The 25,974-nt window shown below is 38.9% G+C and overlaps 1 protein-coding gene across 8 annotated transcripts in view; it reads left to right on the top strand.

Moving 5' to 3' along the window:
* Nucleotides 1-25,974, top strand: part of LOC113509709 (CLIP-associating protein) — a 62,321-nt gene that overhangs the window by 9,643 nt on the left and 26,704 nt on the right. For 6 of the 8 annotated variants that reach the window (XM_052901176.1, XM_052901174.1, XM_052901179.1 and 3 more), the window contains 15 exons: nt 1,571-1,762; nt 6,098-6,198; nt 11,021-11,197; nt 12,675-12,799; nt 14,034-14,147; nt 15,089-15,202; nt 18,077-18,175; nt 19,253-19,464; nt 20,342-20,464; nt 21,357-21,476; nt 22,221-22,348; nt 22,977-23,105; nt 23,370-23,506; nt 24,537-24,584; nt 25,067-25,174. In XM_052901176.1, the coding sequence (XP_052757136.1) occupies nt 1,571-1,762; nt 6,098-6,198; nt 11,021-11,197; nt 12,675-12,799; nt 14,034-14,147; nt 15,089-15,202; nt 18,077-18,175; nt 19,253-19,464; nt 20,342-20,464; nt 21,357-21,476; nt 22,221-22,348; nt 22,977-23,105; nt 23,370-23,506; nt 24,537-24,584; nt 25,067-25,174 (1,927 nt within the window). The remainder of the gene's footprint in view (nt 1-1,570; nt 1,763-6,097; nt 6,199-11,020; nt 11,198-12,674; nt 12,800-14,033; nt 14,148-15,088; nt 15,203-18,076; nt 18,176-19,252; nt 19,465-20,341; nt 20,465-21,356; nt 21,477-22,220; nt 22,349-22,976; nt 23,106-23,369; nt 23,507-24,536; nt 24,585-25,066; nt 25,175-25,974) is intronic. The other 2 variants (XM_052901180.1, XM_052901181.1) reach the window with 1 other exon arrangement.

The following is a 25,974-nucleotide window of genomic DNA, read 5'->3' on the forward strand; positions in this document are numbered from 1 at the left end:
TCTTCATTAGAAAAAATACGACAATATCCACATAGGGGTTAAAAAATTATTTTAAAAAATTACTTAAACTTAATTAATAATAAAAAAATTACAAAATTAACTAAATACTAAGCAAAAAGATATGCATATTATAGCAGTTACAGCAAGAATAAATGTATGTTGCAATATTTGTAAAATTAAGGCTCAGTATGTCGCTGTAGTGTCAGGGACGCTACAGTGCTGATTTTCAGCACGAATCTCTGCAATCTACGAGGTCCTAATAGTAAGAATAAATTCGAATTTAGATTTCATTAAGTTGAGAGAGTGACAGTCGAAAAACGCTGTTCAGCGGCGACTGTTTACGTACTCTGCCGATAGTATGTATGCAGCTTTATTGTTTATCATTATAGTGACCTAGAGTTGTCTTGTCCTTAAGAGATCACATCCTGTATTATATATGACAGTATGTAATGTTGTAATGCTGTTTTCATGTAATGAGATTGATTGGTTGGTTTTTTCTTCAATGGAATGGTAACCCCACCTGCGCGGGGGGAAAGCGATTGTTAGCAATGGAGTTTGACAGCCCCATTGCTAGCAATATGCCCTATTAGGTCGACCTCCACGTGGTTCCCCCTGGAAACCATTGTGAACAATTCTTGTTGAATTCGTCACGATGAGCCAACTGACCTGCTTCATCCTCACCTATCATCTTTCACTGGTGCCCCTCCAGCGTATCCCGATAGCGCAGGCGGGGTTACCATTTCATTATCACCCATTAAAAAAAACCCCACCTGCGCTATTGGTATACGCTGGCGGGGCACCAGTGAAGTGTGATAGGTGAGGATGAAACGGTAGGTCAGTGAGCTCATCGTGATGAGTACACCTGGAATTTTACACGTTGGTTTCCAGGGGGAACCACGTGGAGGTGGACCTCATAGGGGTATATTGCTAGCAATGGGACTGATAATCCGCATTACTAATAATCCTTTTCCCCCTTGACTGAATGGTAACCCCGTCCCCATGCCATGGAACTAAGTGAAGGTAGACCTGACAGGGTTATATTACCAACAATGAGACTATTTTTTATTTTTAGTTTAATGCGTGATAATAAAATGGTAACCCCGCTTGCGCTATCGGTATACGCTGGCGGGGTACCAGTGAGGGATGATAGCTGAGGATGAAAGCAGGTCCTTTAGTCCATCTTGAAGAATTTCATGGCAACCACGATGGTTTCCAGGAGGAACCGCGTGGAGATCAAGCTGATAGGGAAAATTGCTAGTAATGGAGCTGTTTTATTTTTTGATGGGTGAAAATGGTATGGTAACCCCGCCTGCGCTAACGGGATACGCTGGCGGAGCACCAGTGAAGGGTGATAGATGAGAATGAAAACAGGCCAGTTAGCCCATCATGATGAATTCATCAGGAATTTACCATGATAGCTTCCAGGGGAAACCGCGAGGAGGTTAACCTGGTTGGGTATATTGCTAGCAATGGGATTCTCAGTCTCCATTGCTAACAATTCCTTTCCCCCACAATGGGACTGGCAGGGCGCATTACTAATATTCATCCCCTCTCTCCTCCCCCCGTTCAGATGGCGCATTACCCGCAACCTGCGTCGCTGGAGGCGGCGCTGCCGCTGCTCAGCCGGCCGGACCTCCGCCTGCGACAGCAGCTGGGCGAGCAGCTGGTCGCGCTCGTCCGCCGCGAGCCGGAGATCACGCAGGAGCTGGCCGCGCAGCTGCTCGACGCGCTCGTCGCCTGGCTCAATGGCGGGAACTTTAAGGTGAGCGTCCAGAGTATATTTATTTATTTATTTATTCTATCTATCTATCCATTTAAGAGCTGCGCTCTTGTCGGTGGAGCTCTTGCCACTCACTACGATTTTCAGCGAGCCTCTTCACCTCTTGATACGACACGACACCAACTCCTTCCTTGATCTGCCTGATGTAACTATGTCTCGGTCTCCCTCTCCCCCTCCTTCCTTCTATCTTACCTTCTATTATAATGTTCATAAGTTCGTCGTGTCGTATCAAGTGTCCCAACATTTCTCCCCTTCTGTCCTCAATAGTTCTAATAATTTGTCTTTTTTCCTTAACCTTAAGCAGGACCTCCTCATTGCTAATTCGATCCCTCCAGCAATTTTTTTCCATCCTTCTCCGGCACCATTTTTTATTGTACACATTAAATTACAAACATATATCTATACTTATAATAAATCTGTAGAGAGGTCAATTCTGTACATGAAATATATTTCCAAAATAACTATCAGGCGGTGATCAGTGATCGATGCTGATGCCAAAAATGCAATCAGTAAAATTTTTGTCTGTCTGTCTGTATGTTCGTTATAGAAACAAAAACTACTCGACGGATTATAACGAAACTTGGTACAATTATTCTTCATACTCCTGGGCAGGTTATAGTATACTTTTCATCACGCTACGATCAAAAGGAGCAGAGCAGTGAAGGAAAATGTTGGGAAAATGGGAGAAGTTACTCCATTCGTTTCCGTAATGTAGTTTTTAAGACAAAACTGGTTTTACCACAATTGAAGTCGGTTTTCTTTGTGAAACTATCTTAATTTTTTTTATACCACAAAGGTGGCATAAAGCAAGGCAAGCATACAGCCCGTCTGATGGTAAACGTTAATTATGTACCATAGTTTTGTTTGATCAGTAAAACTATTTAAATTAAATAAATAAATAAACTACACTCTAGTATATGCATAGATGTAGGTATATATGTATATGTGTATTTATACGATTAAATATAATTTAATTAATAAAATTTTGTCTAGTTTGTTTGTTTAAAAATTGTCACAATATTGTACAGCGCTGTATTCGCTGACATTGATGCTCCTTTCCACTTTGCGTGTTGCTGAAAGAGAACTCTATTAAAGTTAAGCGCGCCTTTGTACATTTGATTACCTCTGTCATATTCTTATAAATAACTGGTACAATAAAAAAATATATTGTTTTTCTTTCTTTTCTCGAAGTTCTCTACCCGAAGGTTGTCTGGAAGAGATTGCTTAGCGATAAGGCCGCCTTTTGTATAATTTCTCATTACAGTTAATTTTTTTTTATATAACTTAGAATGGCAAACAAGCTGACGGCCCACCTGATGGAAAGTGGTAACCGTCGCCTATACACATGTGCAGTACCATAGACATAACAGAGTATACTGTTTCGCCCATGATACCCCCCATGCGTTGCCATTCCTGAGGACTCAGGTGTTATTCCTCTGTACCCTGTAAATTCACGCCATATCCCACCCTTCAAACCGAAACACAGCCATGCAAACACAACTGCTTCACGGTTGAAACACGAATGGGACAGGGGTACCTCTGACAACTCTGTCAAGCAATCGACTTTTGTACAAAGTCTCCCTCTGGTTTTGTATTTACTATTCTATAAATGGTTCAATAAGGTTTTATAAATAAATAAATTAATTAAACTACAGTCTGTATATATAATCGTTCATCTCGGTACCGCAACACGGTGCGTAGTTAGATCTCGGACATGTATCATGCACAGTCTGATTCCGCCCGACCATTACCGGCGGCCCGACGCGGCTCATCGCGTCCCGCCCTATTCTATAACTCGACACTCGATCTCACCGATCGCGCGTACGTGAACGTGAACGCGAACGCGAGCACGAGAGACGGGACGGAAACTGGCGTCGAGTGACATTGACAATTAAAACTGTTTGTTGTTACCTTCAAAGATGTAATTATATAAGTTAAGGGGCCCTCTGAAAATCAGCGCTGTAGTAGGTACATCTCGCTAGAGCTGTACATATAGTATAGCAACAGCTAAGGCGGCTCTAGCAACCAGCAAAATGTTTTTTTTTTTCTTTTTATTGTTTTTTTTTTTTTAATATTATTCCTAGTAATAAAGATTATCTATCTATCTAAAATACGTAAACAAAAATAACAGTGAGTCAGACAGTATAAGCGATGACTTATTTGACTTTTAAAATATTTAACTTTCAAAATTATATCCTATATATAAAGACTGCACATTAATTGCAGACTGAATAAATTTACTTACTGTATACACAGGTGTAATACTCGTATTGTCTCGTACTTGCATGTAAAACTCAAAAAAGTAACAAAAAATTAATTTATTTTAAATATTATTTTAAAATACTGTATAAATTTACTTACTGTAAACCACGACTTTGCTATTTCGAATTAAGATAAACAGTACTCTATGTCTAAGTTTCATTTAAATCGGTTCCGCCGTTTATCGATTAACAAACTTCAAAGATCTTCACAGAATTTTACTTTTTTTCGATGACGAGTGGTGCGATGATAAAAGCTGGCTGCAGGTGTTTGTAATTTCATCGAAATTCATAATTCATCCAAATTGGTTGGATTTATTTCTTTTATATATTATTAACTAGCGGCCCGTCCCGGCTTCGCACGGGTGGACATTTTTACATTTTAAAAAGTAGCCATTAAGGCTGCACACGCGACGGAAGCTTAAAAATGGAGTAACTTCACCGGTTTTCCCAACATTTCCCTTCACTGCTCTGCTCCTATTGATCGTGGCGTGATGAAAAGTATACTATAACCTGCCCAGGAGTATGAAGAATAATAGTAACAAGTTTCGTTAAAATCCGTCGAGTAGTTTTGTTTCTATAACGAACATACTGACAGACAGACAAAAATTTTACTGATATATAATTTTACTGATATATATAGATTTATATTTTTAAATTTTTAAATATTAATATTCATTGCCTATCCCAATAATGAAGTACCGCGGTCGTGATTCACTGTTCACCCCAAAGGTTGCCTGGTAGAGAGTGCTACTAGCATTGAGTCCGCCTTTTGTACCATATTTTCTTTTGGTCAATAAAGTTCTATCTATCTTATTTAAGAGCTGCTCTCTTGTCGGTGGAGCTTTTGTCACTCACTAAGATTTTCAGCGAGTCTCTCCTCATCTCGTAACATGGCACAAAACCAAGTCCTTCCTAGATCCGACTGATGTATCTTTAAAGTTATTTAAATAAAAATTAAGTAAAGTACCCGTAACCGGCGAGCGTGTATGAAAAGATTGATGAATGTGGAAGAAGCGAAAGAGGTTTGTTTGAATCGAAACATTTGGCGTTGCATTGTTTCTGCCTACCCTAATGGGAGACAGGCGTGACAGATATGTATGTATTTATGTATAAAAGGTAAGTTTTTTTTTTTCACACGACTTAGAATGGCAAACAATCTGACGGCCCACCTGATGTGAAGTGGTAACAGTCGCCTATAGACATGAGCAGTAACATGGACATAACAGAGTATACTGTTTCGCCCATGATACCCCCCATGCGTTGCCGTAATAAATAAAAAAAGTAAATAAATATTACCGTTTATAGAATAGGGACGTATCTTATTTCGTATTAGTATTAGCGTTTGATACAGTTGTGCGCCGAGCGCCGCCTGAGTCGCTCTTAACCGACAGCGCTCTAAATTGGTGTATCCTCAAGACTTTGATATTTGGAGGTAGGCTGATCCTTACTAATATAACAATGGGCTATCTGACCTGCCTTTTCATCCTCACCTATCATCCCTCACTAGTGCCCCGCCAGCGTATACTGTCAGCGCAGGCTGGGTTACCATTCCATTATCACCCATTAAAAAAAATCTTTATTAATATTATAAATGTAAATAAAGAGGGTCGACAACGCGCACGTAACAATCCTAGTGTTATAGGCGTCCATAGACTACGGTAACTCCGTTTATCCATCAGACGGGCCGTATGCTTATTTGTATACTATTTTTTTTTCATACATACATATTAATCAAAGAAAACATTGAGTAAATTTGCCACCAACACTGTTTACCACAGTTTCAAATAAAATATAGTAATATAAAAAACAAGTTTGTTTGATTGTTTGCTACTTAATACCACCTTAACTAATCAATATGAATTTTTGATATAAACATACTATGTGGGATAAATTTACCAGAAGGAGACTTTGTAATCGTCTGCTTGGGTACCGCTGTCCCATTCGTGTCTGGAAATTTTTTTTTTTTTGCTAAGTAACTAGTCTTATAGAAATTTTATCTTAATCAATTATAAAATGTCTGGAGCCAAAATGAGAACACAAAATTATTGTATTACAGGTGGCGCAAAACGGCCTCGAGGTGCTGGCGGCGCTGGCCGACCGCATGGGCCCAGATTTCTCACACTACGTGCCTACAGTGCTGCCACACATAATCGACAGGTGAGTGGAAGGTCGTACATTAATAAACAACAGTGGGAGGGGAGGGATTGTGATGGGGACCTTTTTTTAATGGACGATAATGGAATGGTAACCGCCAGTGAGGGATGATAGGTGAGAATGAAAAGGCACGTCAGTTAGTCCATCGTGATGAATACATCTGGAGGGGAGAAAGGGATCGTTAGTAATGGAGATTGAGAATCCCATTGCTAGCAATATACCCAACCAGATCGACCTCCTCGCGGTTCCCCCTGGAAACTATTATGGTTAATTCCTGATGAATTTATCATGATGGGCTAACTGACCTGTTTTCATTCTCATCTATCATTACTCACTGGTGCTCCGCCAGCGTATCCCGTTAGCGCAGGCTTACCATACCATTATCACCCATTAAAAAAAACCCTGGAGTTCAACACAATGATTTCTAGGGAGTGGCCACGAGGAGGTCGACCTGACAGGGTATATTGCTAACAATGGGACTGGTAGTCTGCATTATTAACAATCCCTTCCCCCTCTCATCATCATATCAGCCGTTAATTGGCCACTGTTTTTTTTTTATGGTTTGTGGTACAGTATTTAAGGCATCCCGTCCCCGCTATTGGATACGGGTGACGGAATGCCTATACAAGAGGGTACATGGTGGGCGCAGTTTAAACGCAATATTTGAGGAGCATTAGGAAGGTACTACGGCCGGATACTGCAACAAATGAGTATGTGGTCGGCCCCCGAACTGGCGACCTCTGCTGTCTACCGGTCCCCAATTCGAAGGTACAACCGATCACCGGCCGTAAGAAATTGGCCACCGTTGAACATAGGTTTTACCCATAAAGGGGGGTTTGCAAGTAGTTGCCACGCCTAGTAGTTGCTACGCTTGGCAGGCGGATTGGCAGTTGACTGCAGTTAAGCTTTGTGTTCGACCATCAAGTTGTCTTAGTCGCTATCTTCTGACCATTCCATTACAATACCATCCATACCAATCGGATATCTATATACCAGAGGGAGACTTTGTACAAAAGTCGATTGCTTTTGTACCTCTGTCCCATTCGTGATTCAACCGTGAAGCAGTTGTGTTTGCATGGCTGTGTTTCGGTTTGAAGGGTGGGATATGGCGTGAATTTACAGGGTACAGAGGAATAATACCTGAGTCCTCAGGAATGGCAACGCATGGGGGGTATCATGAGCGAAACAGTATACTCTGTTATGTCCACGGTACTTCTCATGTGTATAGGCGACGGTTACCACTTTCCATCAGGTGGGCCGTCAGCTTGTTTGCCATTCTAAGTTGTATATAAAAAAATGTTCACTACAAGCGGGTTTTCTTTTCGATATCATATATTGGGATAACCGATAACTAATATATCTGTTATTAGCACAATATATATATATCTAATATATAAAATTCTCGTGTCACGGTGTTTGTTACCAAACTCCTCCGAAACGGCTTTACCGCATTTTATGAAATTTTGTGTTCATATTGGGTAGGTCTGAGAATCGGCCAATATCTATTTTTCATACCCCTCAATGATAAGGGTGACCCTCATCAAATTTTTTTATTTTTTTACCAAATTTTTCCATTTTTATTTTATTATGATTTAGCATTGAAAAATACACACAACTTTAAATTTTCATCGTTTTACGATCAACCCCTGTATTTTAATCGTGATTTTTATATTTCGCAATAAGCGGTAAAACAACGTTTACGGGGTCAGCTAGTATATATATATATATATATATATACTCTTTATTATTTCATCCATACGATTACAATAAATTTATTATAAATACAAACAATTACAACAATTGAGGTGCAGTTGTATTGAGCTCGGTGACGTCACAGGGACGTACCGCGACGCGCGTCCACATACGCACGTTACTATAAGGGACAAGTTCCACCGCACGCAAATACAAAATAATTAAAGGTTGTGTCCCACAAAAGTAGTTTACTTTTTACATCGTAATAAGTAGTTTTGCCACAACAGACTTTTTTTGTGGTGTCTACGACTTAAATTGTGGCCAGAGTCCGTTATTTTTATTTTAAAACTTAACTACCCAATTGATTTTGATAAAATTATTATAGAACCAATCTGTAAGTACTATAATATGTCCTTTCTTATGATAAAATAAGAGTTTCCGAAAATGGTTTACAACTGACGGAGTTATGAGGTAAAAAACGTGAAAAAAATCCGAATTAATTATTTTTGAAGTCGGTTAAAAATGTTTAAAAGTTCCTTTGTAACCGATTTGCGTTCTGAACTGGGTGGCAGTTACTGATGTAAAGTGGTAACCGTCGCCTATAGACATGAGCAGTACCGTGGACATAATAGAGTATACTGTTTCGCCCATGATACTTCCCATGCGTTGCCATTCCTGAAGACTAAGGTGTTATTCCTCTGTACCCAGTAAATTCACCGTCATATCCCACCCTTCAAATGAACAGCCATGCAAACACAACTGCTTCACGGTTGAAACACGAATGGGACAGAGAGTTGTAAGTATTCGCTACGCTGCTTACAGTGACAGATCCCTTATCCGCCATAATTACCCGGTACATGATTCACGGGAAACAATAGACGGATGGGCGCACACTTATATACGTGGTATGTTTACAACTGTTGACACTCAACAGGCACGTGATGTGTCCACATAACGTCTAGAACGTGTAGGTTTGAAAGAGGTTGGTAGCCTACTTTACCAACCTACCAACCTCTTTCAAACCTACATGGTTACAGAAAAATAAATAGTGACGTTCTTGACAATCGTCTTGTCTTAGCAATTTTACCGAATTATATTTTGTATCGCGACTTATTATATCTGGATTTATTTACTGTAAATATAATGATACAATCTCGTACTAAATCTTTCTTTCCCTCACTCCTTCTGAATCCATATATAAATATCATCAAGCCGATCTCTACACCTCCACAAACGTACTGCGCTCTCAAACTAAAAAAAAAGTTGAAAATAGCTATAAAGAAATATTTAATTGCTTAAAAAGTTATTATACACTACAGGAATTTTTCAACGAGAAAATTTAATTGTATTTGTACCTATTTGTTTCAATGTAATAATGTTTTATTTATTTTATGTTAATTGACGATACAGCTTATATATAAAATTCTCGTGTCGCGGTGTTTGTTACCAAACTCCTCCGAAACGGCTTTACCGATTTTTATGAAATTTTGTGTGCATATCTGATAGGTTTGAGAATCGGCCAACATCTATTTTTCATATCCCTCAATGATAAGGGTGACCTACCCCTAAATATATTTTTTTTTATTTTTTTAACAATTTTTTTAGCATTGAAAAATACATACAAATTCAAATTTTTACGCTTTTACGGCCATATCTATTTTTTAATCGTAATTTTTATATAATCGAATATAATAATTGTAGTACGATATATTTTCATGTATAGTTCTAAAAATAATGTATATGATAAAACAACGTTTGCCGAGTCAGCTAGTATATATATATATATATATATATATATATATATAAAAATTTTGTTATATACTTTATGAAATATTTATTAATGTGATCGCTGCCCCTTCCACGGTTCATGTTAATCCTTTACCTTTAATAAATTAAGACCTATATTGTTACAACATGAAATAGCGATAAATGATTGAATTGAAAAGAAAAGAAACTTTCTAATGCCTATGCTATATACATTAGGGTGTCCCTTATTTTTCTATGTTATTAATATTTAATGCATAGGTCATAGTTTTGTTCATATGTTCCTAAAACACTCGAAAATACTATTTTATATCTCATTTAGAGAATGATAACCCATGCCGACTTGCATCGAAACATGTTCATAGAAGTAACGCCGAACTAGCGGCGCGCACCCGTCGTATTTGCCATTTGTTCACAGTAACTCTTGTGATTAACATATTGTTTTTATGTAAAAAAAAAATGGCAGTGGAATTAAGAAGCAATAAAAAAAGTATTTTCTTAGTTGGTGACGTGAACCATCAAATAACTGGAGCAAAGTTACCGTCTAATCAAGTACTTGCAGTCCTCTTTTTTAACATTCGCGAATTTAAATTGACTGTTAATGAAAGCGTAAATCTTGCCGTTCGAGAGTGTATTTTTTTTTTTTTTGATGGGTGAAAATGGTATGGTAACCCCGCCTGCGCTAACGGGATACACTGGCGGAGCACCAGTGAAGGGTGATAGGTGAGAATGAAAACAGGCCAGTTAGCGCATCATGATGAATTCATCAGGAATTAACCATGATAGTTTCCAGGGGGAACCGCGAGGAGGTCGACCTGGTTGGGTATATTGCTAGCAATGGGATTCTCAGTCTCCATTACTAACAATCCCTTTCCCCCCTCGAGAGTGTATTATATTCTGGGAAAAAGTTAGAATCCCTACCAGAGCTGTGCCTGTGTAAAAAAACTTGTGGATCTTCACCATGCTTGGAGAGAGTTACAAAAAAATTCAAAAAAGGGCAGGCAAGGTAGGGCCTCGGGGCGTACCCCATTACCCCAACTTCAACTCCGGAGGCTACCACCTCTGGGTCACTTGATTTTAAGCCGACATACACGAGTGGTCTGTGTATGTCGGCGTGGTATCTTTTTCTGTCTTCTATTTAGTTGGTTGCTTGTATAGGGCTGTATTGGCTGCTCCTCACTCTCTTTTGTATTTATATTTTTTATTCCTTTATTTATTTTATTACTAATTTTTTAAAAAAATTGGTTCCAAGTAATTTCATCAAAATCAGTTCAGTAGTTTAGAAATCAAAATAACTTACTTGTTTTTGTCGCAAATGAAGTTGGTATTCTTTTGTGGAACACAATGTTAATGGTCCGTGTGGTGTCAGGTTGGCGGACACAAAGGAGGCCGTCCGGCAGACGGCGCGCGCGTGCGTGGCGGCGCTGGGCGACAGCAGGGCGGCGCCGCCGCGGGCGCTGCTGGCGCGCCTGGCGCCCGCGCTGCAGCACAAGGCGCCGCACGCGCGGGAGGAGGCCCTGCGCTGCATACAGACCCTGCTGGACACGTGAGCATACACATACGCACCTACATCTTGCACTATCGAGTACCAGTGACCCGCCCTGGCTTCGCACGGGTGCACTGCTGATAAAAAATAGCGCCGCCAACCCCCCGGCCGGTACCACCGCAACCGCTATGTCCCTGTATTTCAAATCTGTAATATCTTTGAAAATATTAATTTAAATTACATGCTGTAAAAAGCCATACTGATCTATATTAAATGGACAATGTATTTAAGGTACTTAATTGGATAGATATTAATTCTGTATTGCTTAAAATCACTTCGCAAATAAGCCATTTTTTCCCGTAAAATGTAAAAGATAAAAAATAGTTGATGTGTGTTATCCTTAAGAGATAGACATACACCCTCGCGGACTTTTTTGTTGACCATTTTAAGGTGTACAATACTGTAGTACATTATTTTGATTTATCTCGTGGGGTTCAGCCAGCGTTTGCAATGTAAGCGCAAAAAATGTGTTTATTTACGACATCACATTAGAAACCTCTAAGTTTATCAGTGTTTCTTTACAATGCATGTAAACCTTATCCTTCGCGAGATTTACCTGTGCAGATAAATAAGTGAATTAAACAACTTGATTTATTTTAGTTTTTGAAATTTTTAAATTAAATAAATACGCGTACTTAAATCTCGTGACGGGCTTGGTTTTAGAAAAGTTTTTTTTTTTTACTTAAAATTTATTTTAATGTATAATAATGGAATGGTAGCCCTGTCCGCGCTAACTGTACCATATATGCTGGCGGGGCACCAGTGAGAGGTAATAGGTGAGGATGAAAAGGCAGGTCAGTTAGCCCATCGTGATGAATACAGCTGGAATACAATGCGATGGTTTCTAGGAAAAACCACGTGGAGGTCTACCTGATAGGGTATATTACTAGCAATGGGAGGGGGGAAGAGATTGTTAGTAATAGGGAGGATAGTCCCCATTGCTATCAATATACCCTATCAGGTCAACCTCCACGCGGTTCCCTCTGGAAATTATCGTGACTAATTTATCGTTGAATTCGTCACGGTGGGCTAACTGACCTGCCTTTTCATCCTCAGCTATCGATTCTCACTAGTGTCCCGCCGGTGTATACCGATAGCGCAGGCGGGGTTACCATTCTATTTTCACCCATTAAACAAGCAATAGTACAGTTTTTTTTGTTGATGGGTGAAAATGGAATAATAATTCCGTCTGCGCTAACGGGATACGCTGGCGGAGCACCAGTGAAGGGTCTATCACCCTTGAGAATGAAAACAGGCCAGTTGGCCCATCATGATGAATTCATCAGGAATTAACCATGATAGTTTCCATGGAGAACCGCGAGGAGGTCGACCTGGTTGGGTATATTGCTAGCAATGGGATTCTCAGTCTCCATCACTAACAATCCCTTTCCCCCCGCAATGGGACCGTTAGATCCCGTTACTAATCCCCCCGCGGCTGTATATGTTGTGCTGACGAGGGTGCGTGTGCTGGCGGCAGGCACGGCGCCGCCGAGCTGCAGCTGCGCGCGGCGGTGCCGACGCTGGCGGCGCTGGCGGCCGACCCCAGCGGCGCCGTGCGGGACGCCGCGCTGCAGCTCTTCGTCGACGTCTACAGGCACGTCGGTCAGTACAGTACACCGATCAGTACCTACCATTTGTTTTTTTTTTTTATTTCTAAGATATTAGTCGAGTCACACTGTTGCAAAATACATATACATACATATCTGTCACGCCTGTCTCCCATTACGGTAGGCAGAAACAATGGAACGCCAAATGCTACGATTCAAACAGACCTCTTTCGCTTCCTCCACATTCATCATTCTTTTCATACACGCTCGCCGGTTACGGGTACTTTTAATCTGGCCCTTCTTCAGCACGTCGCCTATTCGGTCGACATACGTCCGTCTAGGGCGGCCCCTGCCGACATTCCAGACCGACTGTTGCAAAACAATTCATTTATTCTTTATTGTACACAAAGAGTTATTGAAATAGAAAAAAAAACAAACATAAAAGTGTACAAAGGCAAGCTTATATCTAAAAGAGATTTCTTCCAGCAAACCCAATATGAGAAATCTGACAGTTCATTAGTAGTTACAGTCATACATGTGTACCAATCAACTTAAATGTTATAGTTAAAAAATAAATAAATGTCTTTATCATCATTGTCATATACAATATCATCATCATCATCTGTTATGCCTTTAATTGTCCACTGCTGAACATAAACCTCCCCCTTGGGGGGGTTTTACCAGTAGTTGCCACGCTTGGCAGGCAGTTTGGCGACCGCAGTTAAGCTTTGGTAATGTTTTAAGAGGGACGCTGCTGTCCATCCCTCGCTCTTTCTTAGTCGCCTCTTACGACACCCACGAGAAAGGAAGGGGTGGACTATTCTATGCCTAGACTACACGGCCAGCAACAACGGCAGAACAATACACAACTGTACTATTTCCCGCGGTTTTGCTTGTGTGAATTAGTACATAAAGTATCCTATGTGCTAAGTTAGGATGTAGCCTACACTTGTACCAAATTTCGTTCAAATCTGTTAAGCAGTTATTGCATGATAAAGTAACAAAGGCCCATCCAACTAGATCGATCGATATCAATTTATTTTTTATACCACTAAGGTGGTAAACAAGCATACGGTCTGACTGATGGTAAGCGGTCACCGTAGCCTAAGAACGCCTGCAATACCAGCGGCATTACGCGCGCGTTGCTGTCACTGAAGAAACTGTTTTACTTCTTACAAACTTTCATATTTCTATAAAATCTTTAATGCTCATGAAAAACATTTATTATAAATAAATATAATAGATTAATTATGCCTAAAATATATATACCATACAATTTTCCATTGCAGGCGAAAGACTGAGACAGGACTTGAAGAAGAAGGAGTTGATACCGGCGCAGAAACTCGCTCTGCTAGAACAGAAGTTTGACGAGGCGCGGGACGCGGGGCTTCTGCTCCCCACCGGTAAATACAATAATATACCATAGGGAGTATTTGTACAAAAGTCGTTTGCGTGACCACCTCTGTCCCATTCGTGTTTCTACCGTGAAACAGTTGTGTTTGCATGGCTGTGTTTCGGTTTGAAGGGTGGGATATGGCGTGAATTTACTGGGTACAGAGGAATAACACCCGAGTCCTCAGGAATGGTGACGCATGGGGGTATCATGGGCGAAACAGTATACTCTGTTATGTCCACGGTACTGCTCATGTCTATAGGCGACGGTTACCACTTTCCATCAGGTGGGCCGTCAGCTTGTTTGTCATTCTAAGTTGTATAAAAATAAAACATACATGCAGCAATCGTTGGAAACTTTACTATTGCCCTAATATTATAAACTATCTACTATTCTTATCTTTATTTATAATCTATATCTACACTAATATTATAAAGAGGAAAGATTTGTATTTTTGTGTGTATGTATGTTTGTAATGAATAAACTCAAAAACTAGTTTGCCCATTTCAAAAATTCTTTCTCCATTAGAAAGCTACATTCACCCTGAGTAACATAGGCTATATTTATTGCTAGAAAGGATTAGGGATCCTTACTAAAACTTTAGTAACGTAACTCGAGGTGTAAAAAAATGCTATAAAATATGTTTGGTCGCGTGCGCTGCGGAAACTATTGGTGATAGAACAAAAGTATGTTCTACAATATTGAAGACGAAGCTGAAATAACATGATAGTGAGATTCTAAAGCAGCCAATAAGAAATCATTTTAGCGGTTAGGTGGTGCAATAGTCTCGTGCGTGCCGGCAAGATGGCTTGGCTCCAAAACACGAAAATATATTTAATATGAAAGAAAAAAAATCTTAGGTCTGAAAGGGATATGGGGAAGACTTAAGTCCAGCAGGGTACAGGTGATGGCTGAAATAATAATGATAAATTATTCTATTTACAATTGCAGCGACGCAAGCGGCTGACGAGCCGGACTTCGTGTCCCGATCAGCGAAGAGAACCATGACAATACCCACTTCGGCCAGGAGTAGGGACGGAGACTCCTCCGGAGCCTCCACACCAGGTCAGTTGCCCCACCAATGTACAATACCACTGTAATCTCGGTTTGGATGTTCGAAGATGGAATTTCGTAACATCTGAATTATCAAATATATATTTGGTATATGATACTTTAATACAATAATAACTGGTTTAACTTACGCGTAATTAAATCGGAACAGCTCGACTAGTTTCGCAATCAATTCGTGATCCTTAGTAATAAGCGATGCACTCAGTCAAGCTCGTGCTCACGTCACAATCGCTCGTGACTAAAGATCACGAATTGATCCCGAAACTAGTCGAGTTTTCTAAGTAAGTTAAACTGGTAGTTATTCCATTAATATATGTGTGTTTACGAAATTAAAAAAATATATTGGATCATTGATAAATGAGCGTCACTGTCTGGTAAGCCACGTCACAGATTTTAGTTTGTAACGAAGGCGACCTAAAAATTGTTGACTGCAGAGGGCGCCACCGTCACACGACTAGTGATAGCACCAATAAAACACAATCCGCTTAACCTATGTCTCTGGCGCCTAATGTTAATTCATATAACATATCATGTCATACTTTAACCCATTACTATCCCACTGTTGGGAACAATTATCCCCTCGAATAATTGTGTCCCACCAAAAACGGAATTCAATTGTGCTAATATTGATTTATACTTATAATAAATCTGTAGAGAGGTCAATTCTGTACATGAAATATATTTCCAAAATAACTATCAGGCGGTGATTAGTGATCGATACTGATGCCAAAAATGCAATCAGTAAAATTTTTGTCTCTCTGTCTGTCTGTATGTTCGTTATAGAAACAAAAACTACTCGACGGATTTTAACGAAACTTGGTACAATTATTCTTCATACTCCCGGGCAGGTTATAGTGGCATATTATACTTTTCATCACGCTACGATCAATTGGAGCAGAGCAGTGAAGGGAAATGTTAAAGTCCACCCGTGCGACGCCGGGACGGGCCGCTAGTATATAATATAATACGGAATATATATGAAAAAAGTATATTTTGAATTAAAAACTCAAACTACAGAATTGATTTTGTTGACATTTCTATGATACCAATAATAAAATACCGATCTGTAAGTATGTCCATTTAGATAAAAAAAAAAGAATTTTCCAAGTCGGTTTACAAATGGCGGAGTTATGAGGTGACAAACGTAAAAAAAAATATAACTAAATTAAAAACCTACTTTTTTTTAAGTTTTTTTTTATACAACTTAGAATGGCAAGCAAGCTGACGGTACACCTGATGGTAAGTGGTAACCGTCGCCTATAGACATGAGCAGTACCATGGACATAACAGAGTATACTGTTTCGCCCATGATACCACCCATGCGTTGCCATTCCTGAGGACTCGGGTGTTATTCCTCAGTACCCTGTAAATTCACGCCATATCCCACCCTTCAAACCGAAACACAGCCATGCAAACACAACTGCTTCACGGTTGAAACACGAATGGGACAGAGGTACTTTTGAAGTCAGCTGAAAAGATGAAAATGGAACGGTAACCCCGCCTGCGCTATCGGTATACGCAGGTTAGTTGTTCCATCGTGACGAATACACCGGGAATTAACTGCGGTGGTTTCCAAGACCAAGTCGAAGTCGATTTGATAGGATGTATAGCTAGCAATGGGGCCGCTAGTCCCCGTTGTTTAATAATCCCCTCACATTTAATTCTTACTAATTTTAAACACCTTCAGCTAGTTTAAATGACATCATAAACAATTATTATAAACAGTTCTAAAATATTAAACGAGAACCGCTACAATTTTAACGATCTTTTTATTTACGGGTCACATTTAAAAAAAAATTGTAGTAATTATAATAATTTTTAACATAATGATGTTGATTTTGAAATAATGAAATTAATTTCGAAATAATGACATTGATTTTGAAATAATGACATTGATTTTGAAATAATGACATTGATTTTAAAATAATGATATTGTTTTTAAAATAATGATATTGTTTTTAAAATAATGATATTGTTTTTAAAATAATGATATTGTTTTTAAAATAATGATATTGTTTTTGAAATAATGAAATTAATTTCGAAATAATGACATTGATTTTAAAATAATGAAATTAATTTCGAAATAATGAAATTAATTTCGAAATAATGACATTGATTTTGAAATAATGAAATTGATTTTAAAACAATGACATTGATTTTGAAATAATGAAATTAATTTCGAAATAATGACATTGATTTTAAAATAATGAAATTAATTTCGAAATAATGACATTGATTTTGAAATAATGACATTGATTTTAAAATAATGATATTGATTTTGAAATAATGAAATTAATTTCGAAATAATGACATTGATTTTGAAATAATAATAGTTACTATTGTCGCGGTTCTTTCAAAAATACTTTTTAACTCTTGTAAATTCAGTGTTATATGTATCATAACAATTATATAACGTGAACTTTCTTTTTCCACCATGCTCGTCATCACCGCTGGATCATCATCAACTAATGATGGACTAATCAACCCGGATATTCTGGTGACGCCTAACATTGCAACTGTTCCGGTGATGAAACACAATAAAATTCACAACTAATATTGGCATGATTAATATCATTAAAATACATTAATCTTAACTTAATATTGTTATAAAATCACACGAATCATTTTTTACTCGAATCTTATCATTAATAATGATTTTCAAATCGTTTTGTTAATGGAACATTTCATTCGTAAATCATTTTTATAAAATCTCGCTTAACACAATAATTCTTTAACAATTTCTTGTGTAACTTTAAAATAATTAAATTTCCCACACTTTTACACTAAATTATCACACTCAATATCTAAATTACCACCGCTATGGAAATGTCCAATTGTGTGGCAATTTCAACACAATTACCACACCAGCGTGTGAACCACCAAAGAGGACAGTACCAGGGTTGTACAGTCTACCATCAGCTAACAGGAAACCGCCGCCGCCTGCTAAAATAACCAGCGCTGGTAGTGGTATGTATATTTAATCACTTTTATAGGTTTCATCATCATCACCATATCAGCTGTTAATTGTTTACTGTTTAACATAGGTTTCTTCTTATTGGGGGGTTTTCACAGTAGTTGCCACGCTTAGCAGGCGGGTTGGCAACCGCAGTTTTTTTTATAGGTGATAATAAAGTAGTAACCCGCGTTATCGGGTATACACCGGCGGGACACCAGTGGAAGATGATAGATGAGGATGAAGCAGGTCAATTAGCCCATCGTGACGAATTCAACAAGAATTGTTCACGATGGTTTCCAGGGGGAACCACGTGGAGGTCGACCGATATTGCTAGCAATGGGGCTGTCAAACTCCATTGCTAATAATCCCTTTTCTTCTAGTTATTATTTGATGTTGCCGTTATAAGCAGTGGGATGTATATTTTTTTATGTAAATTAGAATAGCAAAAAAGCTAACGACCCACCTTTTTTTATATACAACTTAGAATTGCAAACAAGCTGACGGCCCACCTGATGGAAAGTGGTAAACGTCGCCTATAGACATGAGCAGTACTATGGACAGTAAATTCACCCTTCAAACCGAAACACAGCCATGCAAACATAAGTACTTCACGGTAGAAACACGAATGGGACAGAGGTACCCAAGCAAACGATTATTGTACAAAGTCTCCCTCTGGTGAATTAATACCTGCTTATTACTCCTCTCCATCCAAAGGTTGAGATCGCTCTTAGCGATAAGGCCGCACATTGTTTTTTCATGTAATTGTATATATTTATAATAAGTTTACTATTGTAATGTTTTGGAGGAAACAATAAAGAGTGTGTATCTGTGTATGTATGTATTTAATGTTAGACATAGACACCTATATAAATATACATTGTAAATAAACTGGCTTTAAAAAAAAAAGTAATTCAATTGAGTTTCTTGCCAGTTCTTCTCAATTGGATCTATATACCGAACTGGACGGTAGGGTAAATATAAAATTATAATGTAAAAATTTGACGTTCATAAGCGGCTAAAATGTCCTACATGAATAAATGATTTTTGAATTTGAATTTGAATTTGTATGTACCTGTTTGCGGCGGCAGTGTCGAGCGGCGGGTGGGGCGTGGGCGGCGGCGTGGGCGGTGGCGGCGGCGGCGGCGAGGCGGGCGCGGTGTCGTGCGAGGCGTTCGAGGCGGCGTTCGCGGGCAGCGCGCCGGCCGCGGTGTACGGCGCGCGCGGCCTCGACGACCTGTGCCGGCTGGCCGCCGCGCTGCTCGGCGACCGCGCCGCGCACTGGGAGAAGCGCGTCGACGCGGTCGGTCTCATTTGTTCTTTTTATTGATCCGTGAAAATGGCGTGAATTTACAGGGTACAGAGGAATAACATCTGAGTCCTCAGGAATGGCAACGCATGGGGGGTGTCATGGGCGAAACGGTGTGCTCTGTTATGTTCATGGTGCTGCTCGTGTGTATAGGCGACGGTTACCACTTTCCATCAGGCGGGCCGTCAGCTTGTTTGCCATTCTAAGTTGTATAAAAAAAAATGGATAAGGATAGGAAGATGATGATGAATGAAAGAGATTGTAAAATAAAAAAAACAATTTTAGAGACTGCACTAGTCTATTGACAAAGTCTGTAGGCGTCCGATTGTCCTTCGGAGATGTGGTGAGTGAGATATGGCACTAGAGGGTTTTTTTTTTTTTTTTTGATGCGTGAAAATGGTATGGTAACGCCCGCCTGCGCTAACGGGATACGCTGGCGGTGCACCAGTGAAGGGTGATAGGTGAGAATGAAAAGGACAGTTGGCCCGTCATGATGAATTCATCAGGAATTAACCGTGATAATTTCCAGGGAGAACCGCGAGGAGGTCGACCTGATAGGGTATATTATTAGCAATGGGACTGATAATCCGCATTACTAACAAAACTTTTTTTACTTTTGAATTATGATTAATGAATTATGAAGAATAATTGTACCAAGTTTCGTTAAAATCCGTCGAGTAGTTTTTGTTTCTGTAACGAACATACAGACAGACAGACAAAAATTTTACTGATTGCATTTTTGGCATCAGCATCGATCACTAATAACCGCCTGATAGTTATTTTGGAAATATATTTCGTGTACAGAATTGACCTCTCTACAGATTTAAAGGTATTCACAGCATTTGTTTAAAACTGAACCTTCACGTTTCAGTTGAAGAAGATACGGTCGTTGCTGACGGCGAACGCGCACGTGCAGTACCCGACAGAGTTCGCGGCGCACCTCAAGGACCTGTCCGTGCCGTTCCTCGTCGTCATCAAGGACCTCCGCAGTCAGGTCGGTGTTTTATTATATAATAATAAGGAATTACATAGAAGGAATGATAAAATAAAAACTATAAATCATATGGTTGCCTCCTTTCTTGTTATGCAAATATAATTAGTAAAAAGAGGACGAAAGATACACCATCAGTTGCTATTTTTCTCAATTCATAGCAGGCTAGTGTATAGAAAATGTTTGATATGTCATATATTTGTCAATGACAAATGTTACATTACTAGATTATATATTGGACACAGTTTATGTAGAAAGTATGCGAGCAGGTTGTATCTGAATTTGGTAGGGTTATACAGCCGTATAACATTTTCTATACACTAGCCTGCTATGAATTGACAATTCTATCACGATCAGATATGATATATTGGGCTTTCAGACCTCATTACTAATCCCTTCCCCCTTCTCATCGAAGGCAGAACAAATTTCCTATATAATGTTGGTTGCCAGTAGTTGTCACGCTTGGCAGGCGAGCTGGCATCTGCAGTTAGGCCTTGAAGATGTTTTAATAAGGGACGCTGCTGCCCATCGCTCGACCACTAAGTTACCTTAGTCCCCTCTTACGACACCTGCGGAAAAGGAATGGGTGGACCATTCATGGCGTGAATTTACTGGGTACAGAGGAATAACACCTGAGTCCTCAGGAATGGCAACGCATGGGAGGTATCATGGGCGAAACAGTATACTCTGTTATGTCCATGGTACTGCTCATGTCTATAGGCGACGGTTACCACTTTCCATCAGGTGGGCCGTCAGCTTGTTTGCCATTCTAAGTTGTATAAAAAAAATCTATACCGGGATCACACGACAATCTTATATAAATGCCTTTATATAATATGTATTCTGGCAATAAATGATTGATTGTATTAACATTGCTCTGTTACATCGGTTGCAGGTTGTCCGCGAGGCGTGCATCACCATAGCTCACATGGCCAAGGTTCTGAAGAACAAACTGGAACAGTTCAGTCTGTATATACTGCAGGAGCTCATAAACTTGATACAAAACGCCGCCAAAGTGAGTTTTATTATATTTTTGTTTAATTATTTCATTTATAAATTTTAATTAGTTTGCTATTAAATTTAAATATTTTTTAATTAAATATTATTGTCTATACTTGAAATATATATATATATATATATATATATACAGGGTGGAGGAACAGGTTGGCCAAAATGAAAACAGCAGATTCAGATGAATGTTCTGAATCAGATGGCAGATTATTTCCCCGCCGGAAATGCACAGCTATATAGTTGACGATTCTTAGTTTAGACGCTGCGCAATATATTTGAAATTGTACGATCCATACAACGTGTGTTGAACATAGCCTCCCCCTTAGGGGGGGGTTGTTAATAGCTAATTCTATGCCGGGACTACACGGCGGTGTATATCTAATTTTTAGATTATATATATTATATAGAGTGTCTCCATACAAATGCTTCGGAAACAGTGGGTTAACTTTTTCATACAATATTGCGTTATAAATAGTTACGAGTGATTCCTTTATAACTTCTATATTTATTTTGTCTTATAAATTCTGCATCTTTTTAATGTGCAAAAAATTTTGTTTATTTATTAAATAATTAAATATAGACACGTCAAGATACATTGTGTGCGTAAGTATATAGAACACTGATAAAAAAAAAACGATTTAGCCAATTTGACAGTTAGCTGACAAAAATTTGGCCCGCTTTTGTTGGTCGATGCCCTATGCGTATAATGTACGATGTAATATTGAGGAGTGTGTGTGCGCGTGCGCAGGTGGTGTCGTCGGCGGGCACGGTGTGCGTGCGCTACATCGTGTCGTACGTGCACTCGCCGCGCCTGCTGCCCGCGCTCGCCTCCAACCTCACCACGCACAAGTCCAAGGAGATACGCTCCACGCTCAGGTAACTGTAGCGTAGCAGCCTACCACAGCATTAACTCACCACTCATCGACATACGCCTGCCCCGTAAGGGAGTCTAGCCAGCAGTTGCCACGACAACCGCAGGTTTTGATTGGTGATAATGGAATGGTAACCCCGCCTGCGTTATCGGTATACGCTGGCGGAGTATCAGTGAGGGATGATAGGAGGTCAGTTGGCACATTGTAACAAATCAATCACGATGGTCTCTAGACGAAATCGTGAAGAGGTCGACTTAATATAGTATATTGCTAGCAATGGGGTTGCCAATCTCCATTACTAATAATCCCTTCTCCCCCCTGACAACCACAATTATACTTGGTAGTTTGGTGATGTTTTAGGAGAGGCACTGCTACCCATTTCTCGGCTATTAAGTTCCCCTAGGCGCCTCATACGACATCTACAGGATAAATAGATAGATAATTTATTTGCATCGCTTTCATACACATACGTACATAAAAGAGGTTACACAATTTGTCGTGTAAGGAAACGGCAGTCCATTCTAACTTGCATTGTGTTTTATAGTTTATTCCAATAGAAAATTTAAACAAAGGAATAATTGAAACTGCAGTATACAGCCAGTTCTCTATATATATTATAATGTTGTTACCAGCGAGGTGCTCGTGCTGCTATTGGAGAAGTGGTCGTCGTCCACCATCGAGAAGCAGCAGGCCGTGGTGCGGGACGCCATCCGCCGAGCGTGCGTGGACGCGGACCCCACGGCCAGGACGTGCGCCAGGAAGTTAGTGTTGCCACTGTATAAACGACTATAACCATATCTATAAAGATTATTAAGAACCATTTAGACTGTCCCTTTATTTATTTACCTGTCATGTTAAAGCAATATACAACAAGGCATATTGCCACCGGTCATATAATACTATAGTTTTTTTAATACTTTTTTTTTTATTCGAACCACAGTATTTTTTTTTTATTTAATCTAAAAGGCTAATAATGTTGTCATGTTACTTTGCTGACTTTATACCCGACTCCCATATTCCGCCAGAGCGTACTGGGCGTACAAGCGCCACTTCCCCGAGGACGCGGAACAGCTGTTCCAGCGGCTTGACGTGGCCGCACAGAAGCAGATAGAGAGGGAGAGGAACATCGGTAGTGTGGACAGTCTGCACCATGTTGGCACCGGTGAGGGCACGTTTGGTATTTAAAAACTTGAAATTAATGCCTGTATTAACATTATGCATTGTCTATACATATAATAAAACTGTAGAGCTGGAATGTCTGTACAAAGAAAAACAAAAATAAAAAGTAAAATGTTTGTTCATATTGATATGTCAAATATATTTGTCAATAACAAATTTTACATTACTAGATTATATATTTGACACAGTTTATGTAGAAAGTATGCGAGCAGGTTGTATTGAATTTGGTAGGGTTATACGGCCAATAAAACCGAGTGACATAACTTGATGCATTTGACTTCTACGGACTAGTCCATAGGCAGATACGTTTTTATGTCTACCCCACTGTAACGCATTGGCAATGTCCTAAATACAAAGAGTAACACAATATGTATATATTATGCATTCCATCTATTCCGAAATCTTTAGTATGAATGCTAAATTGTAATTACTTATGTTGGCTCTAAATTCCATTTTTAATGTACCATATATTGCTGTTTCTTACCTAATATCCCATGAATACACCATCAATAAGCATGGTATCCTTTCATTCAAAGCATCTTAGGCTATTGTTACTATATTGACAATTGATGATAATGAAATGGTAACCCCGCCTGTGCTATGGATATACGGAGGATATACTCACCAGAGGGAGACTTTGTACAAAAGTCGATTGCTTGGGTACCTCTGTCCCATTCTTGTTTCAACCGTGAAGCAGTTGTGTTTGCATGGCTGCGTTTCGGTTTGAAGGGTGGGATATGGCGTGAATTTACAGGGTACAGAGGAATAACACCTGAGTCCTCAGGAATGGCAACGCATGGGGGGTATCATGGGCGAAACAGTATCCTCTGTTATGTCCACGGTACTGCTCATGTCTATAGGCGACGGTTACCACTTTCCATCAGGTGGGCCGTCAGCTTGTTTGCCATTCTAAGTTGTATAAAAAAAAAATAGTTATTAAATTCCATTTTTAAATTTCACTATGACTCACATTATTGTTCACAATGCTAAATCTTTTTTTTTTTTTTTTTCAGAGAGAAGAGCCATCACCAGTCCGCGCAGTCCATCAGCCAGTGTGTCAGGTAATTAAGATGTTAATTTTTTATATTGTATATATTGAATTTCATCTATGGTTTATTCAAAAAGTGTTCTTGTATGAAGAGAGCTCGTACCCAGCTGTGGGATGTAAATTATAATATAATATGATCGAAAAATATATTAAATGTGTCCATGTTTAATAATTGACTCGTATTTCTTATTTTAATCCACTTTATGTTGATTAATAAACCTAAGTTGTATAAAAAAAATATATTAGAACTATTAAAAAATTTCATCTCATCAGATCATTTTGTCATCAATTTGTATTTGTTTTTTTTTTTTTTATTGAAGGAATTATTAGTATGTTTTCGTCTTAGTAATAGTCTTTAAAGTTACATTTTTTTTTTTTATAAATAACGAAGGAAAATATTTAAGTAAATTATTTCTATTCCTTTCCATGCCGCATCCGGATAAAACGGTTTGAATCACACATTTGTCACGCTTACGCTAACTTTACTTTCTGAAGCATCTACCGAGAACTTAGTGTCGGGCGTGAGTCGCACTAATTCGTTGCGGCGGCGTCGCGCGTCGCAGGAGCGACCACCGATTTCGCACATTCCCGTTGCTATGAGAGGTTCATTATTCAGACTTATCGTTACTTACGCTAACTTACACTTATCATACTTATACCTATTCAAACTTACACTAATGCAAACTTATAATACTTACACTACTTCGAACTTATAATACACCAATTCAAACTTACCATACTTACACCAATTCAAACATATCATACTTATAATACTTACACTAATTTAAACTTTATAATAAATACACGAATTCATACTTATAATACTTACACTAATTCAAACTTATCGTACTTACACCAACTCAAATTTATCATACTTACACTAATTTAAACTTATAATAAATACACGAATTCATACTTATAATACTTACACTAATTCAAACTTATCGTACTTACATTGACTTTAACTTATTGAACAATGCAAACGGATATTTTACATGTCGTATATCACAGATGGAGCTGTGAGATTGAGAACTAAGGATGTAACTTAATAAATTTACATTTTTAATAAAAAAAAAATATATGCTTACACTAATTTATCACACTTCTAAAAAACATTCTAACAACAAAACATCTAATACTAAGAAACCGCGACGTTGTCGTCACGGGTCGGGCTGTACGGTTGATGTTGTGATCAAGCTTGTATCAGATATAAACTTAATAAGTAAACAATGTTTATCATAGATGGCGCCGTGAGTATATAACATATCATACTTACACTAACTTACGATTTGGTAATTATGAATATTAATATAGAAGGTTTGTACATTTAATATTATAGATAAGTCTTAGGTGTAAAAGGTAAAAGGTATACCTGCAAGTGTATTATGAAAGTATATTTTTCT

This window comes from Galleria mellonella, unplaced genomic scaffold (genome assembly GCF_026898425.1).
Source record: "Galleria mellonella isolate WM207_F2 unplaced genomic scaffold, CSIRO_AGI_GalMel_v1 utg746, whole genome shotgun sequence".
In the NCBI taxonomy this organism is placed as follows: Eukaryota; Metazoa; Arthropoda; class Insecta; order Lepidoptera; family Pyralidae; genus Galleria; species Galleria mellonella.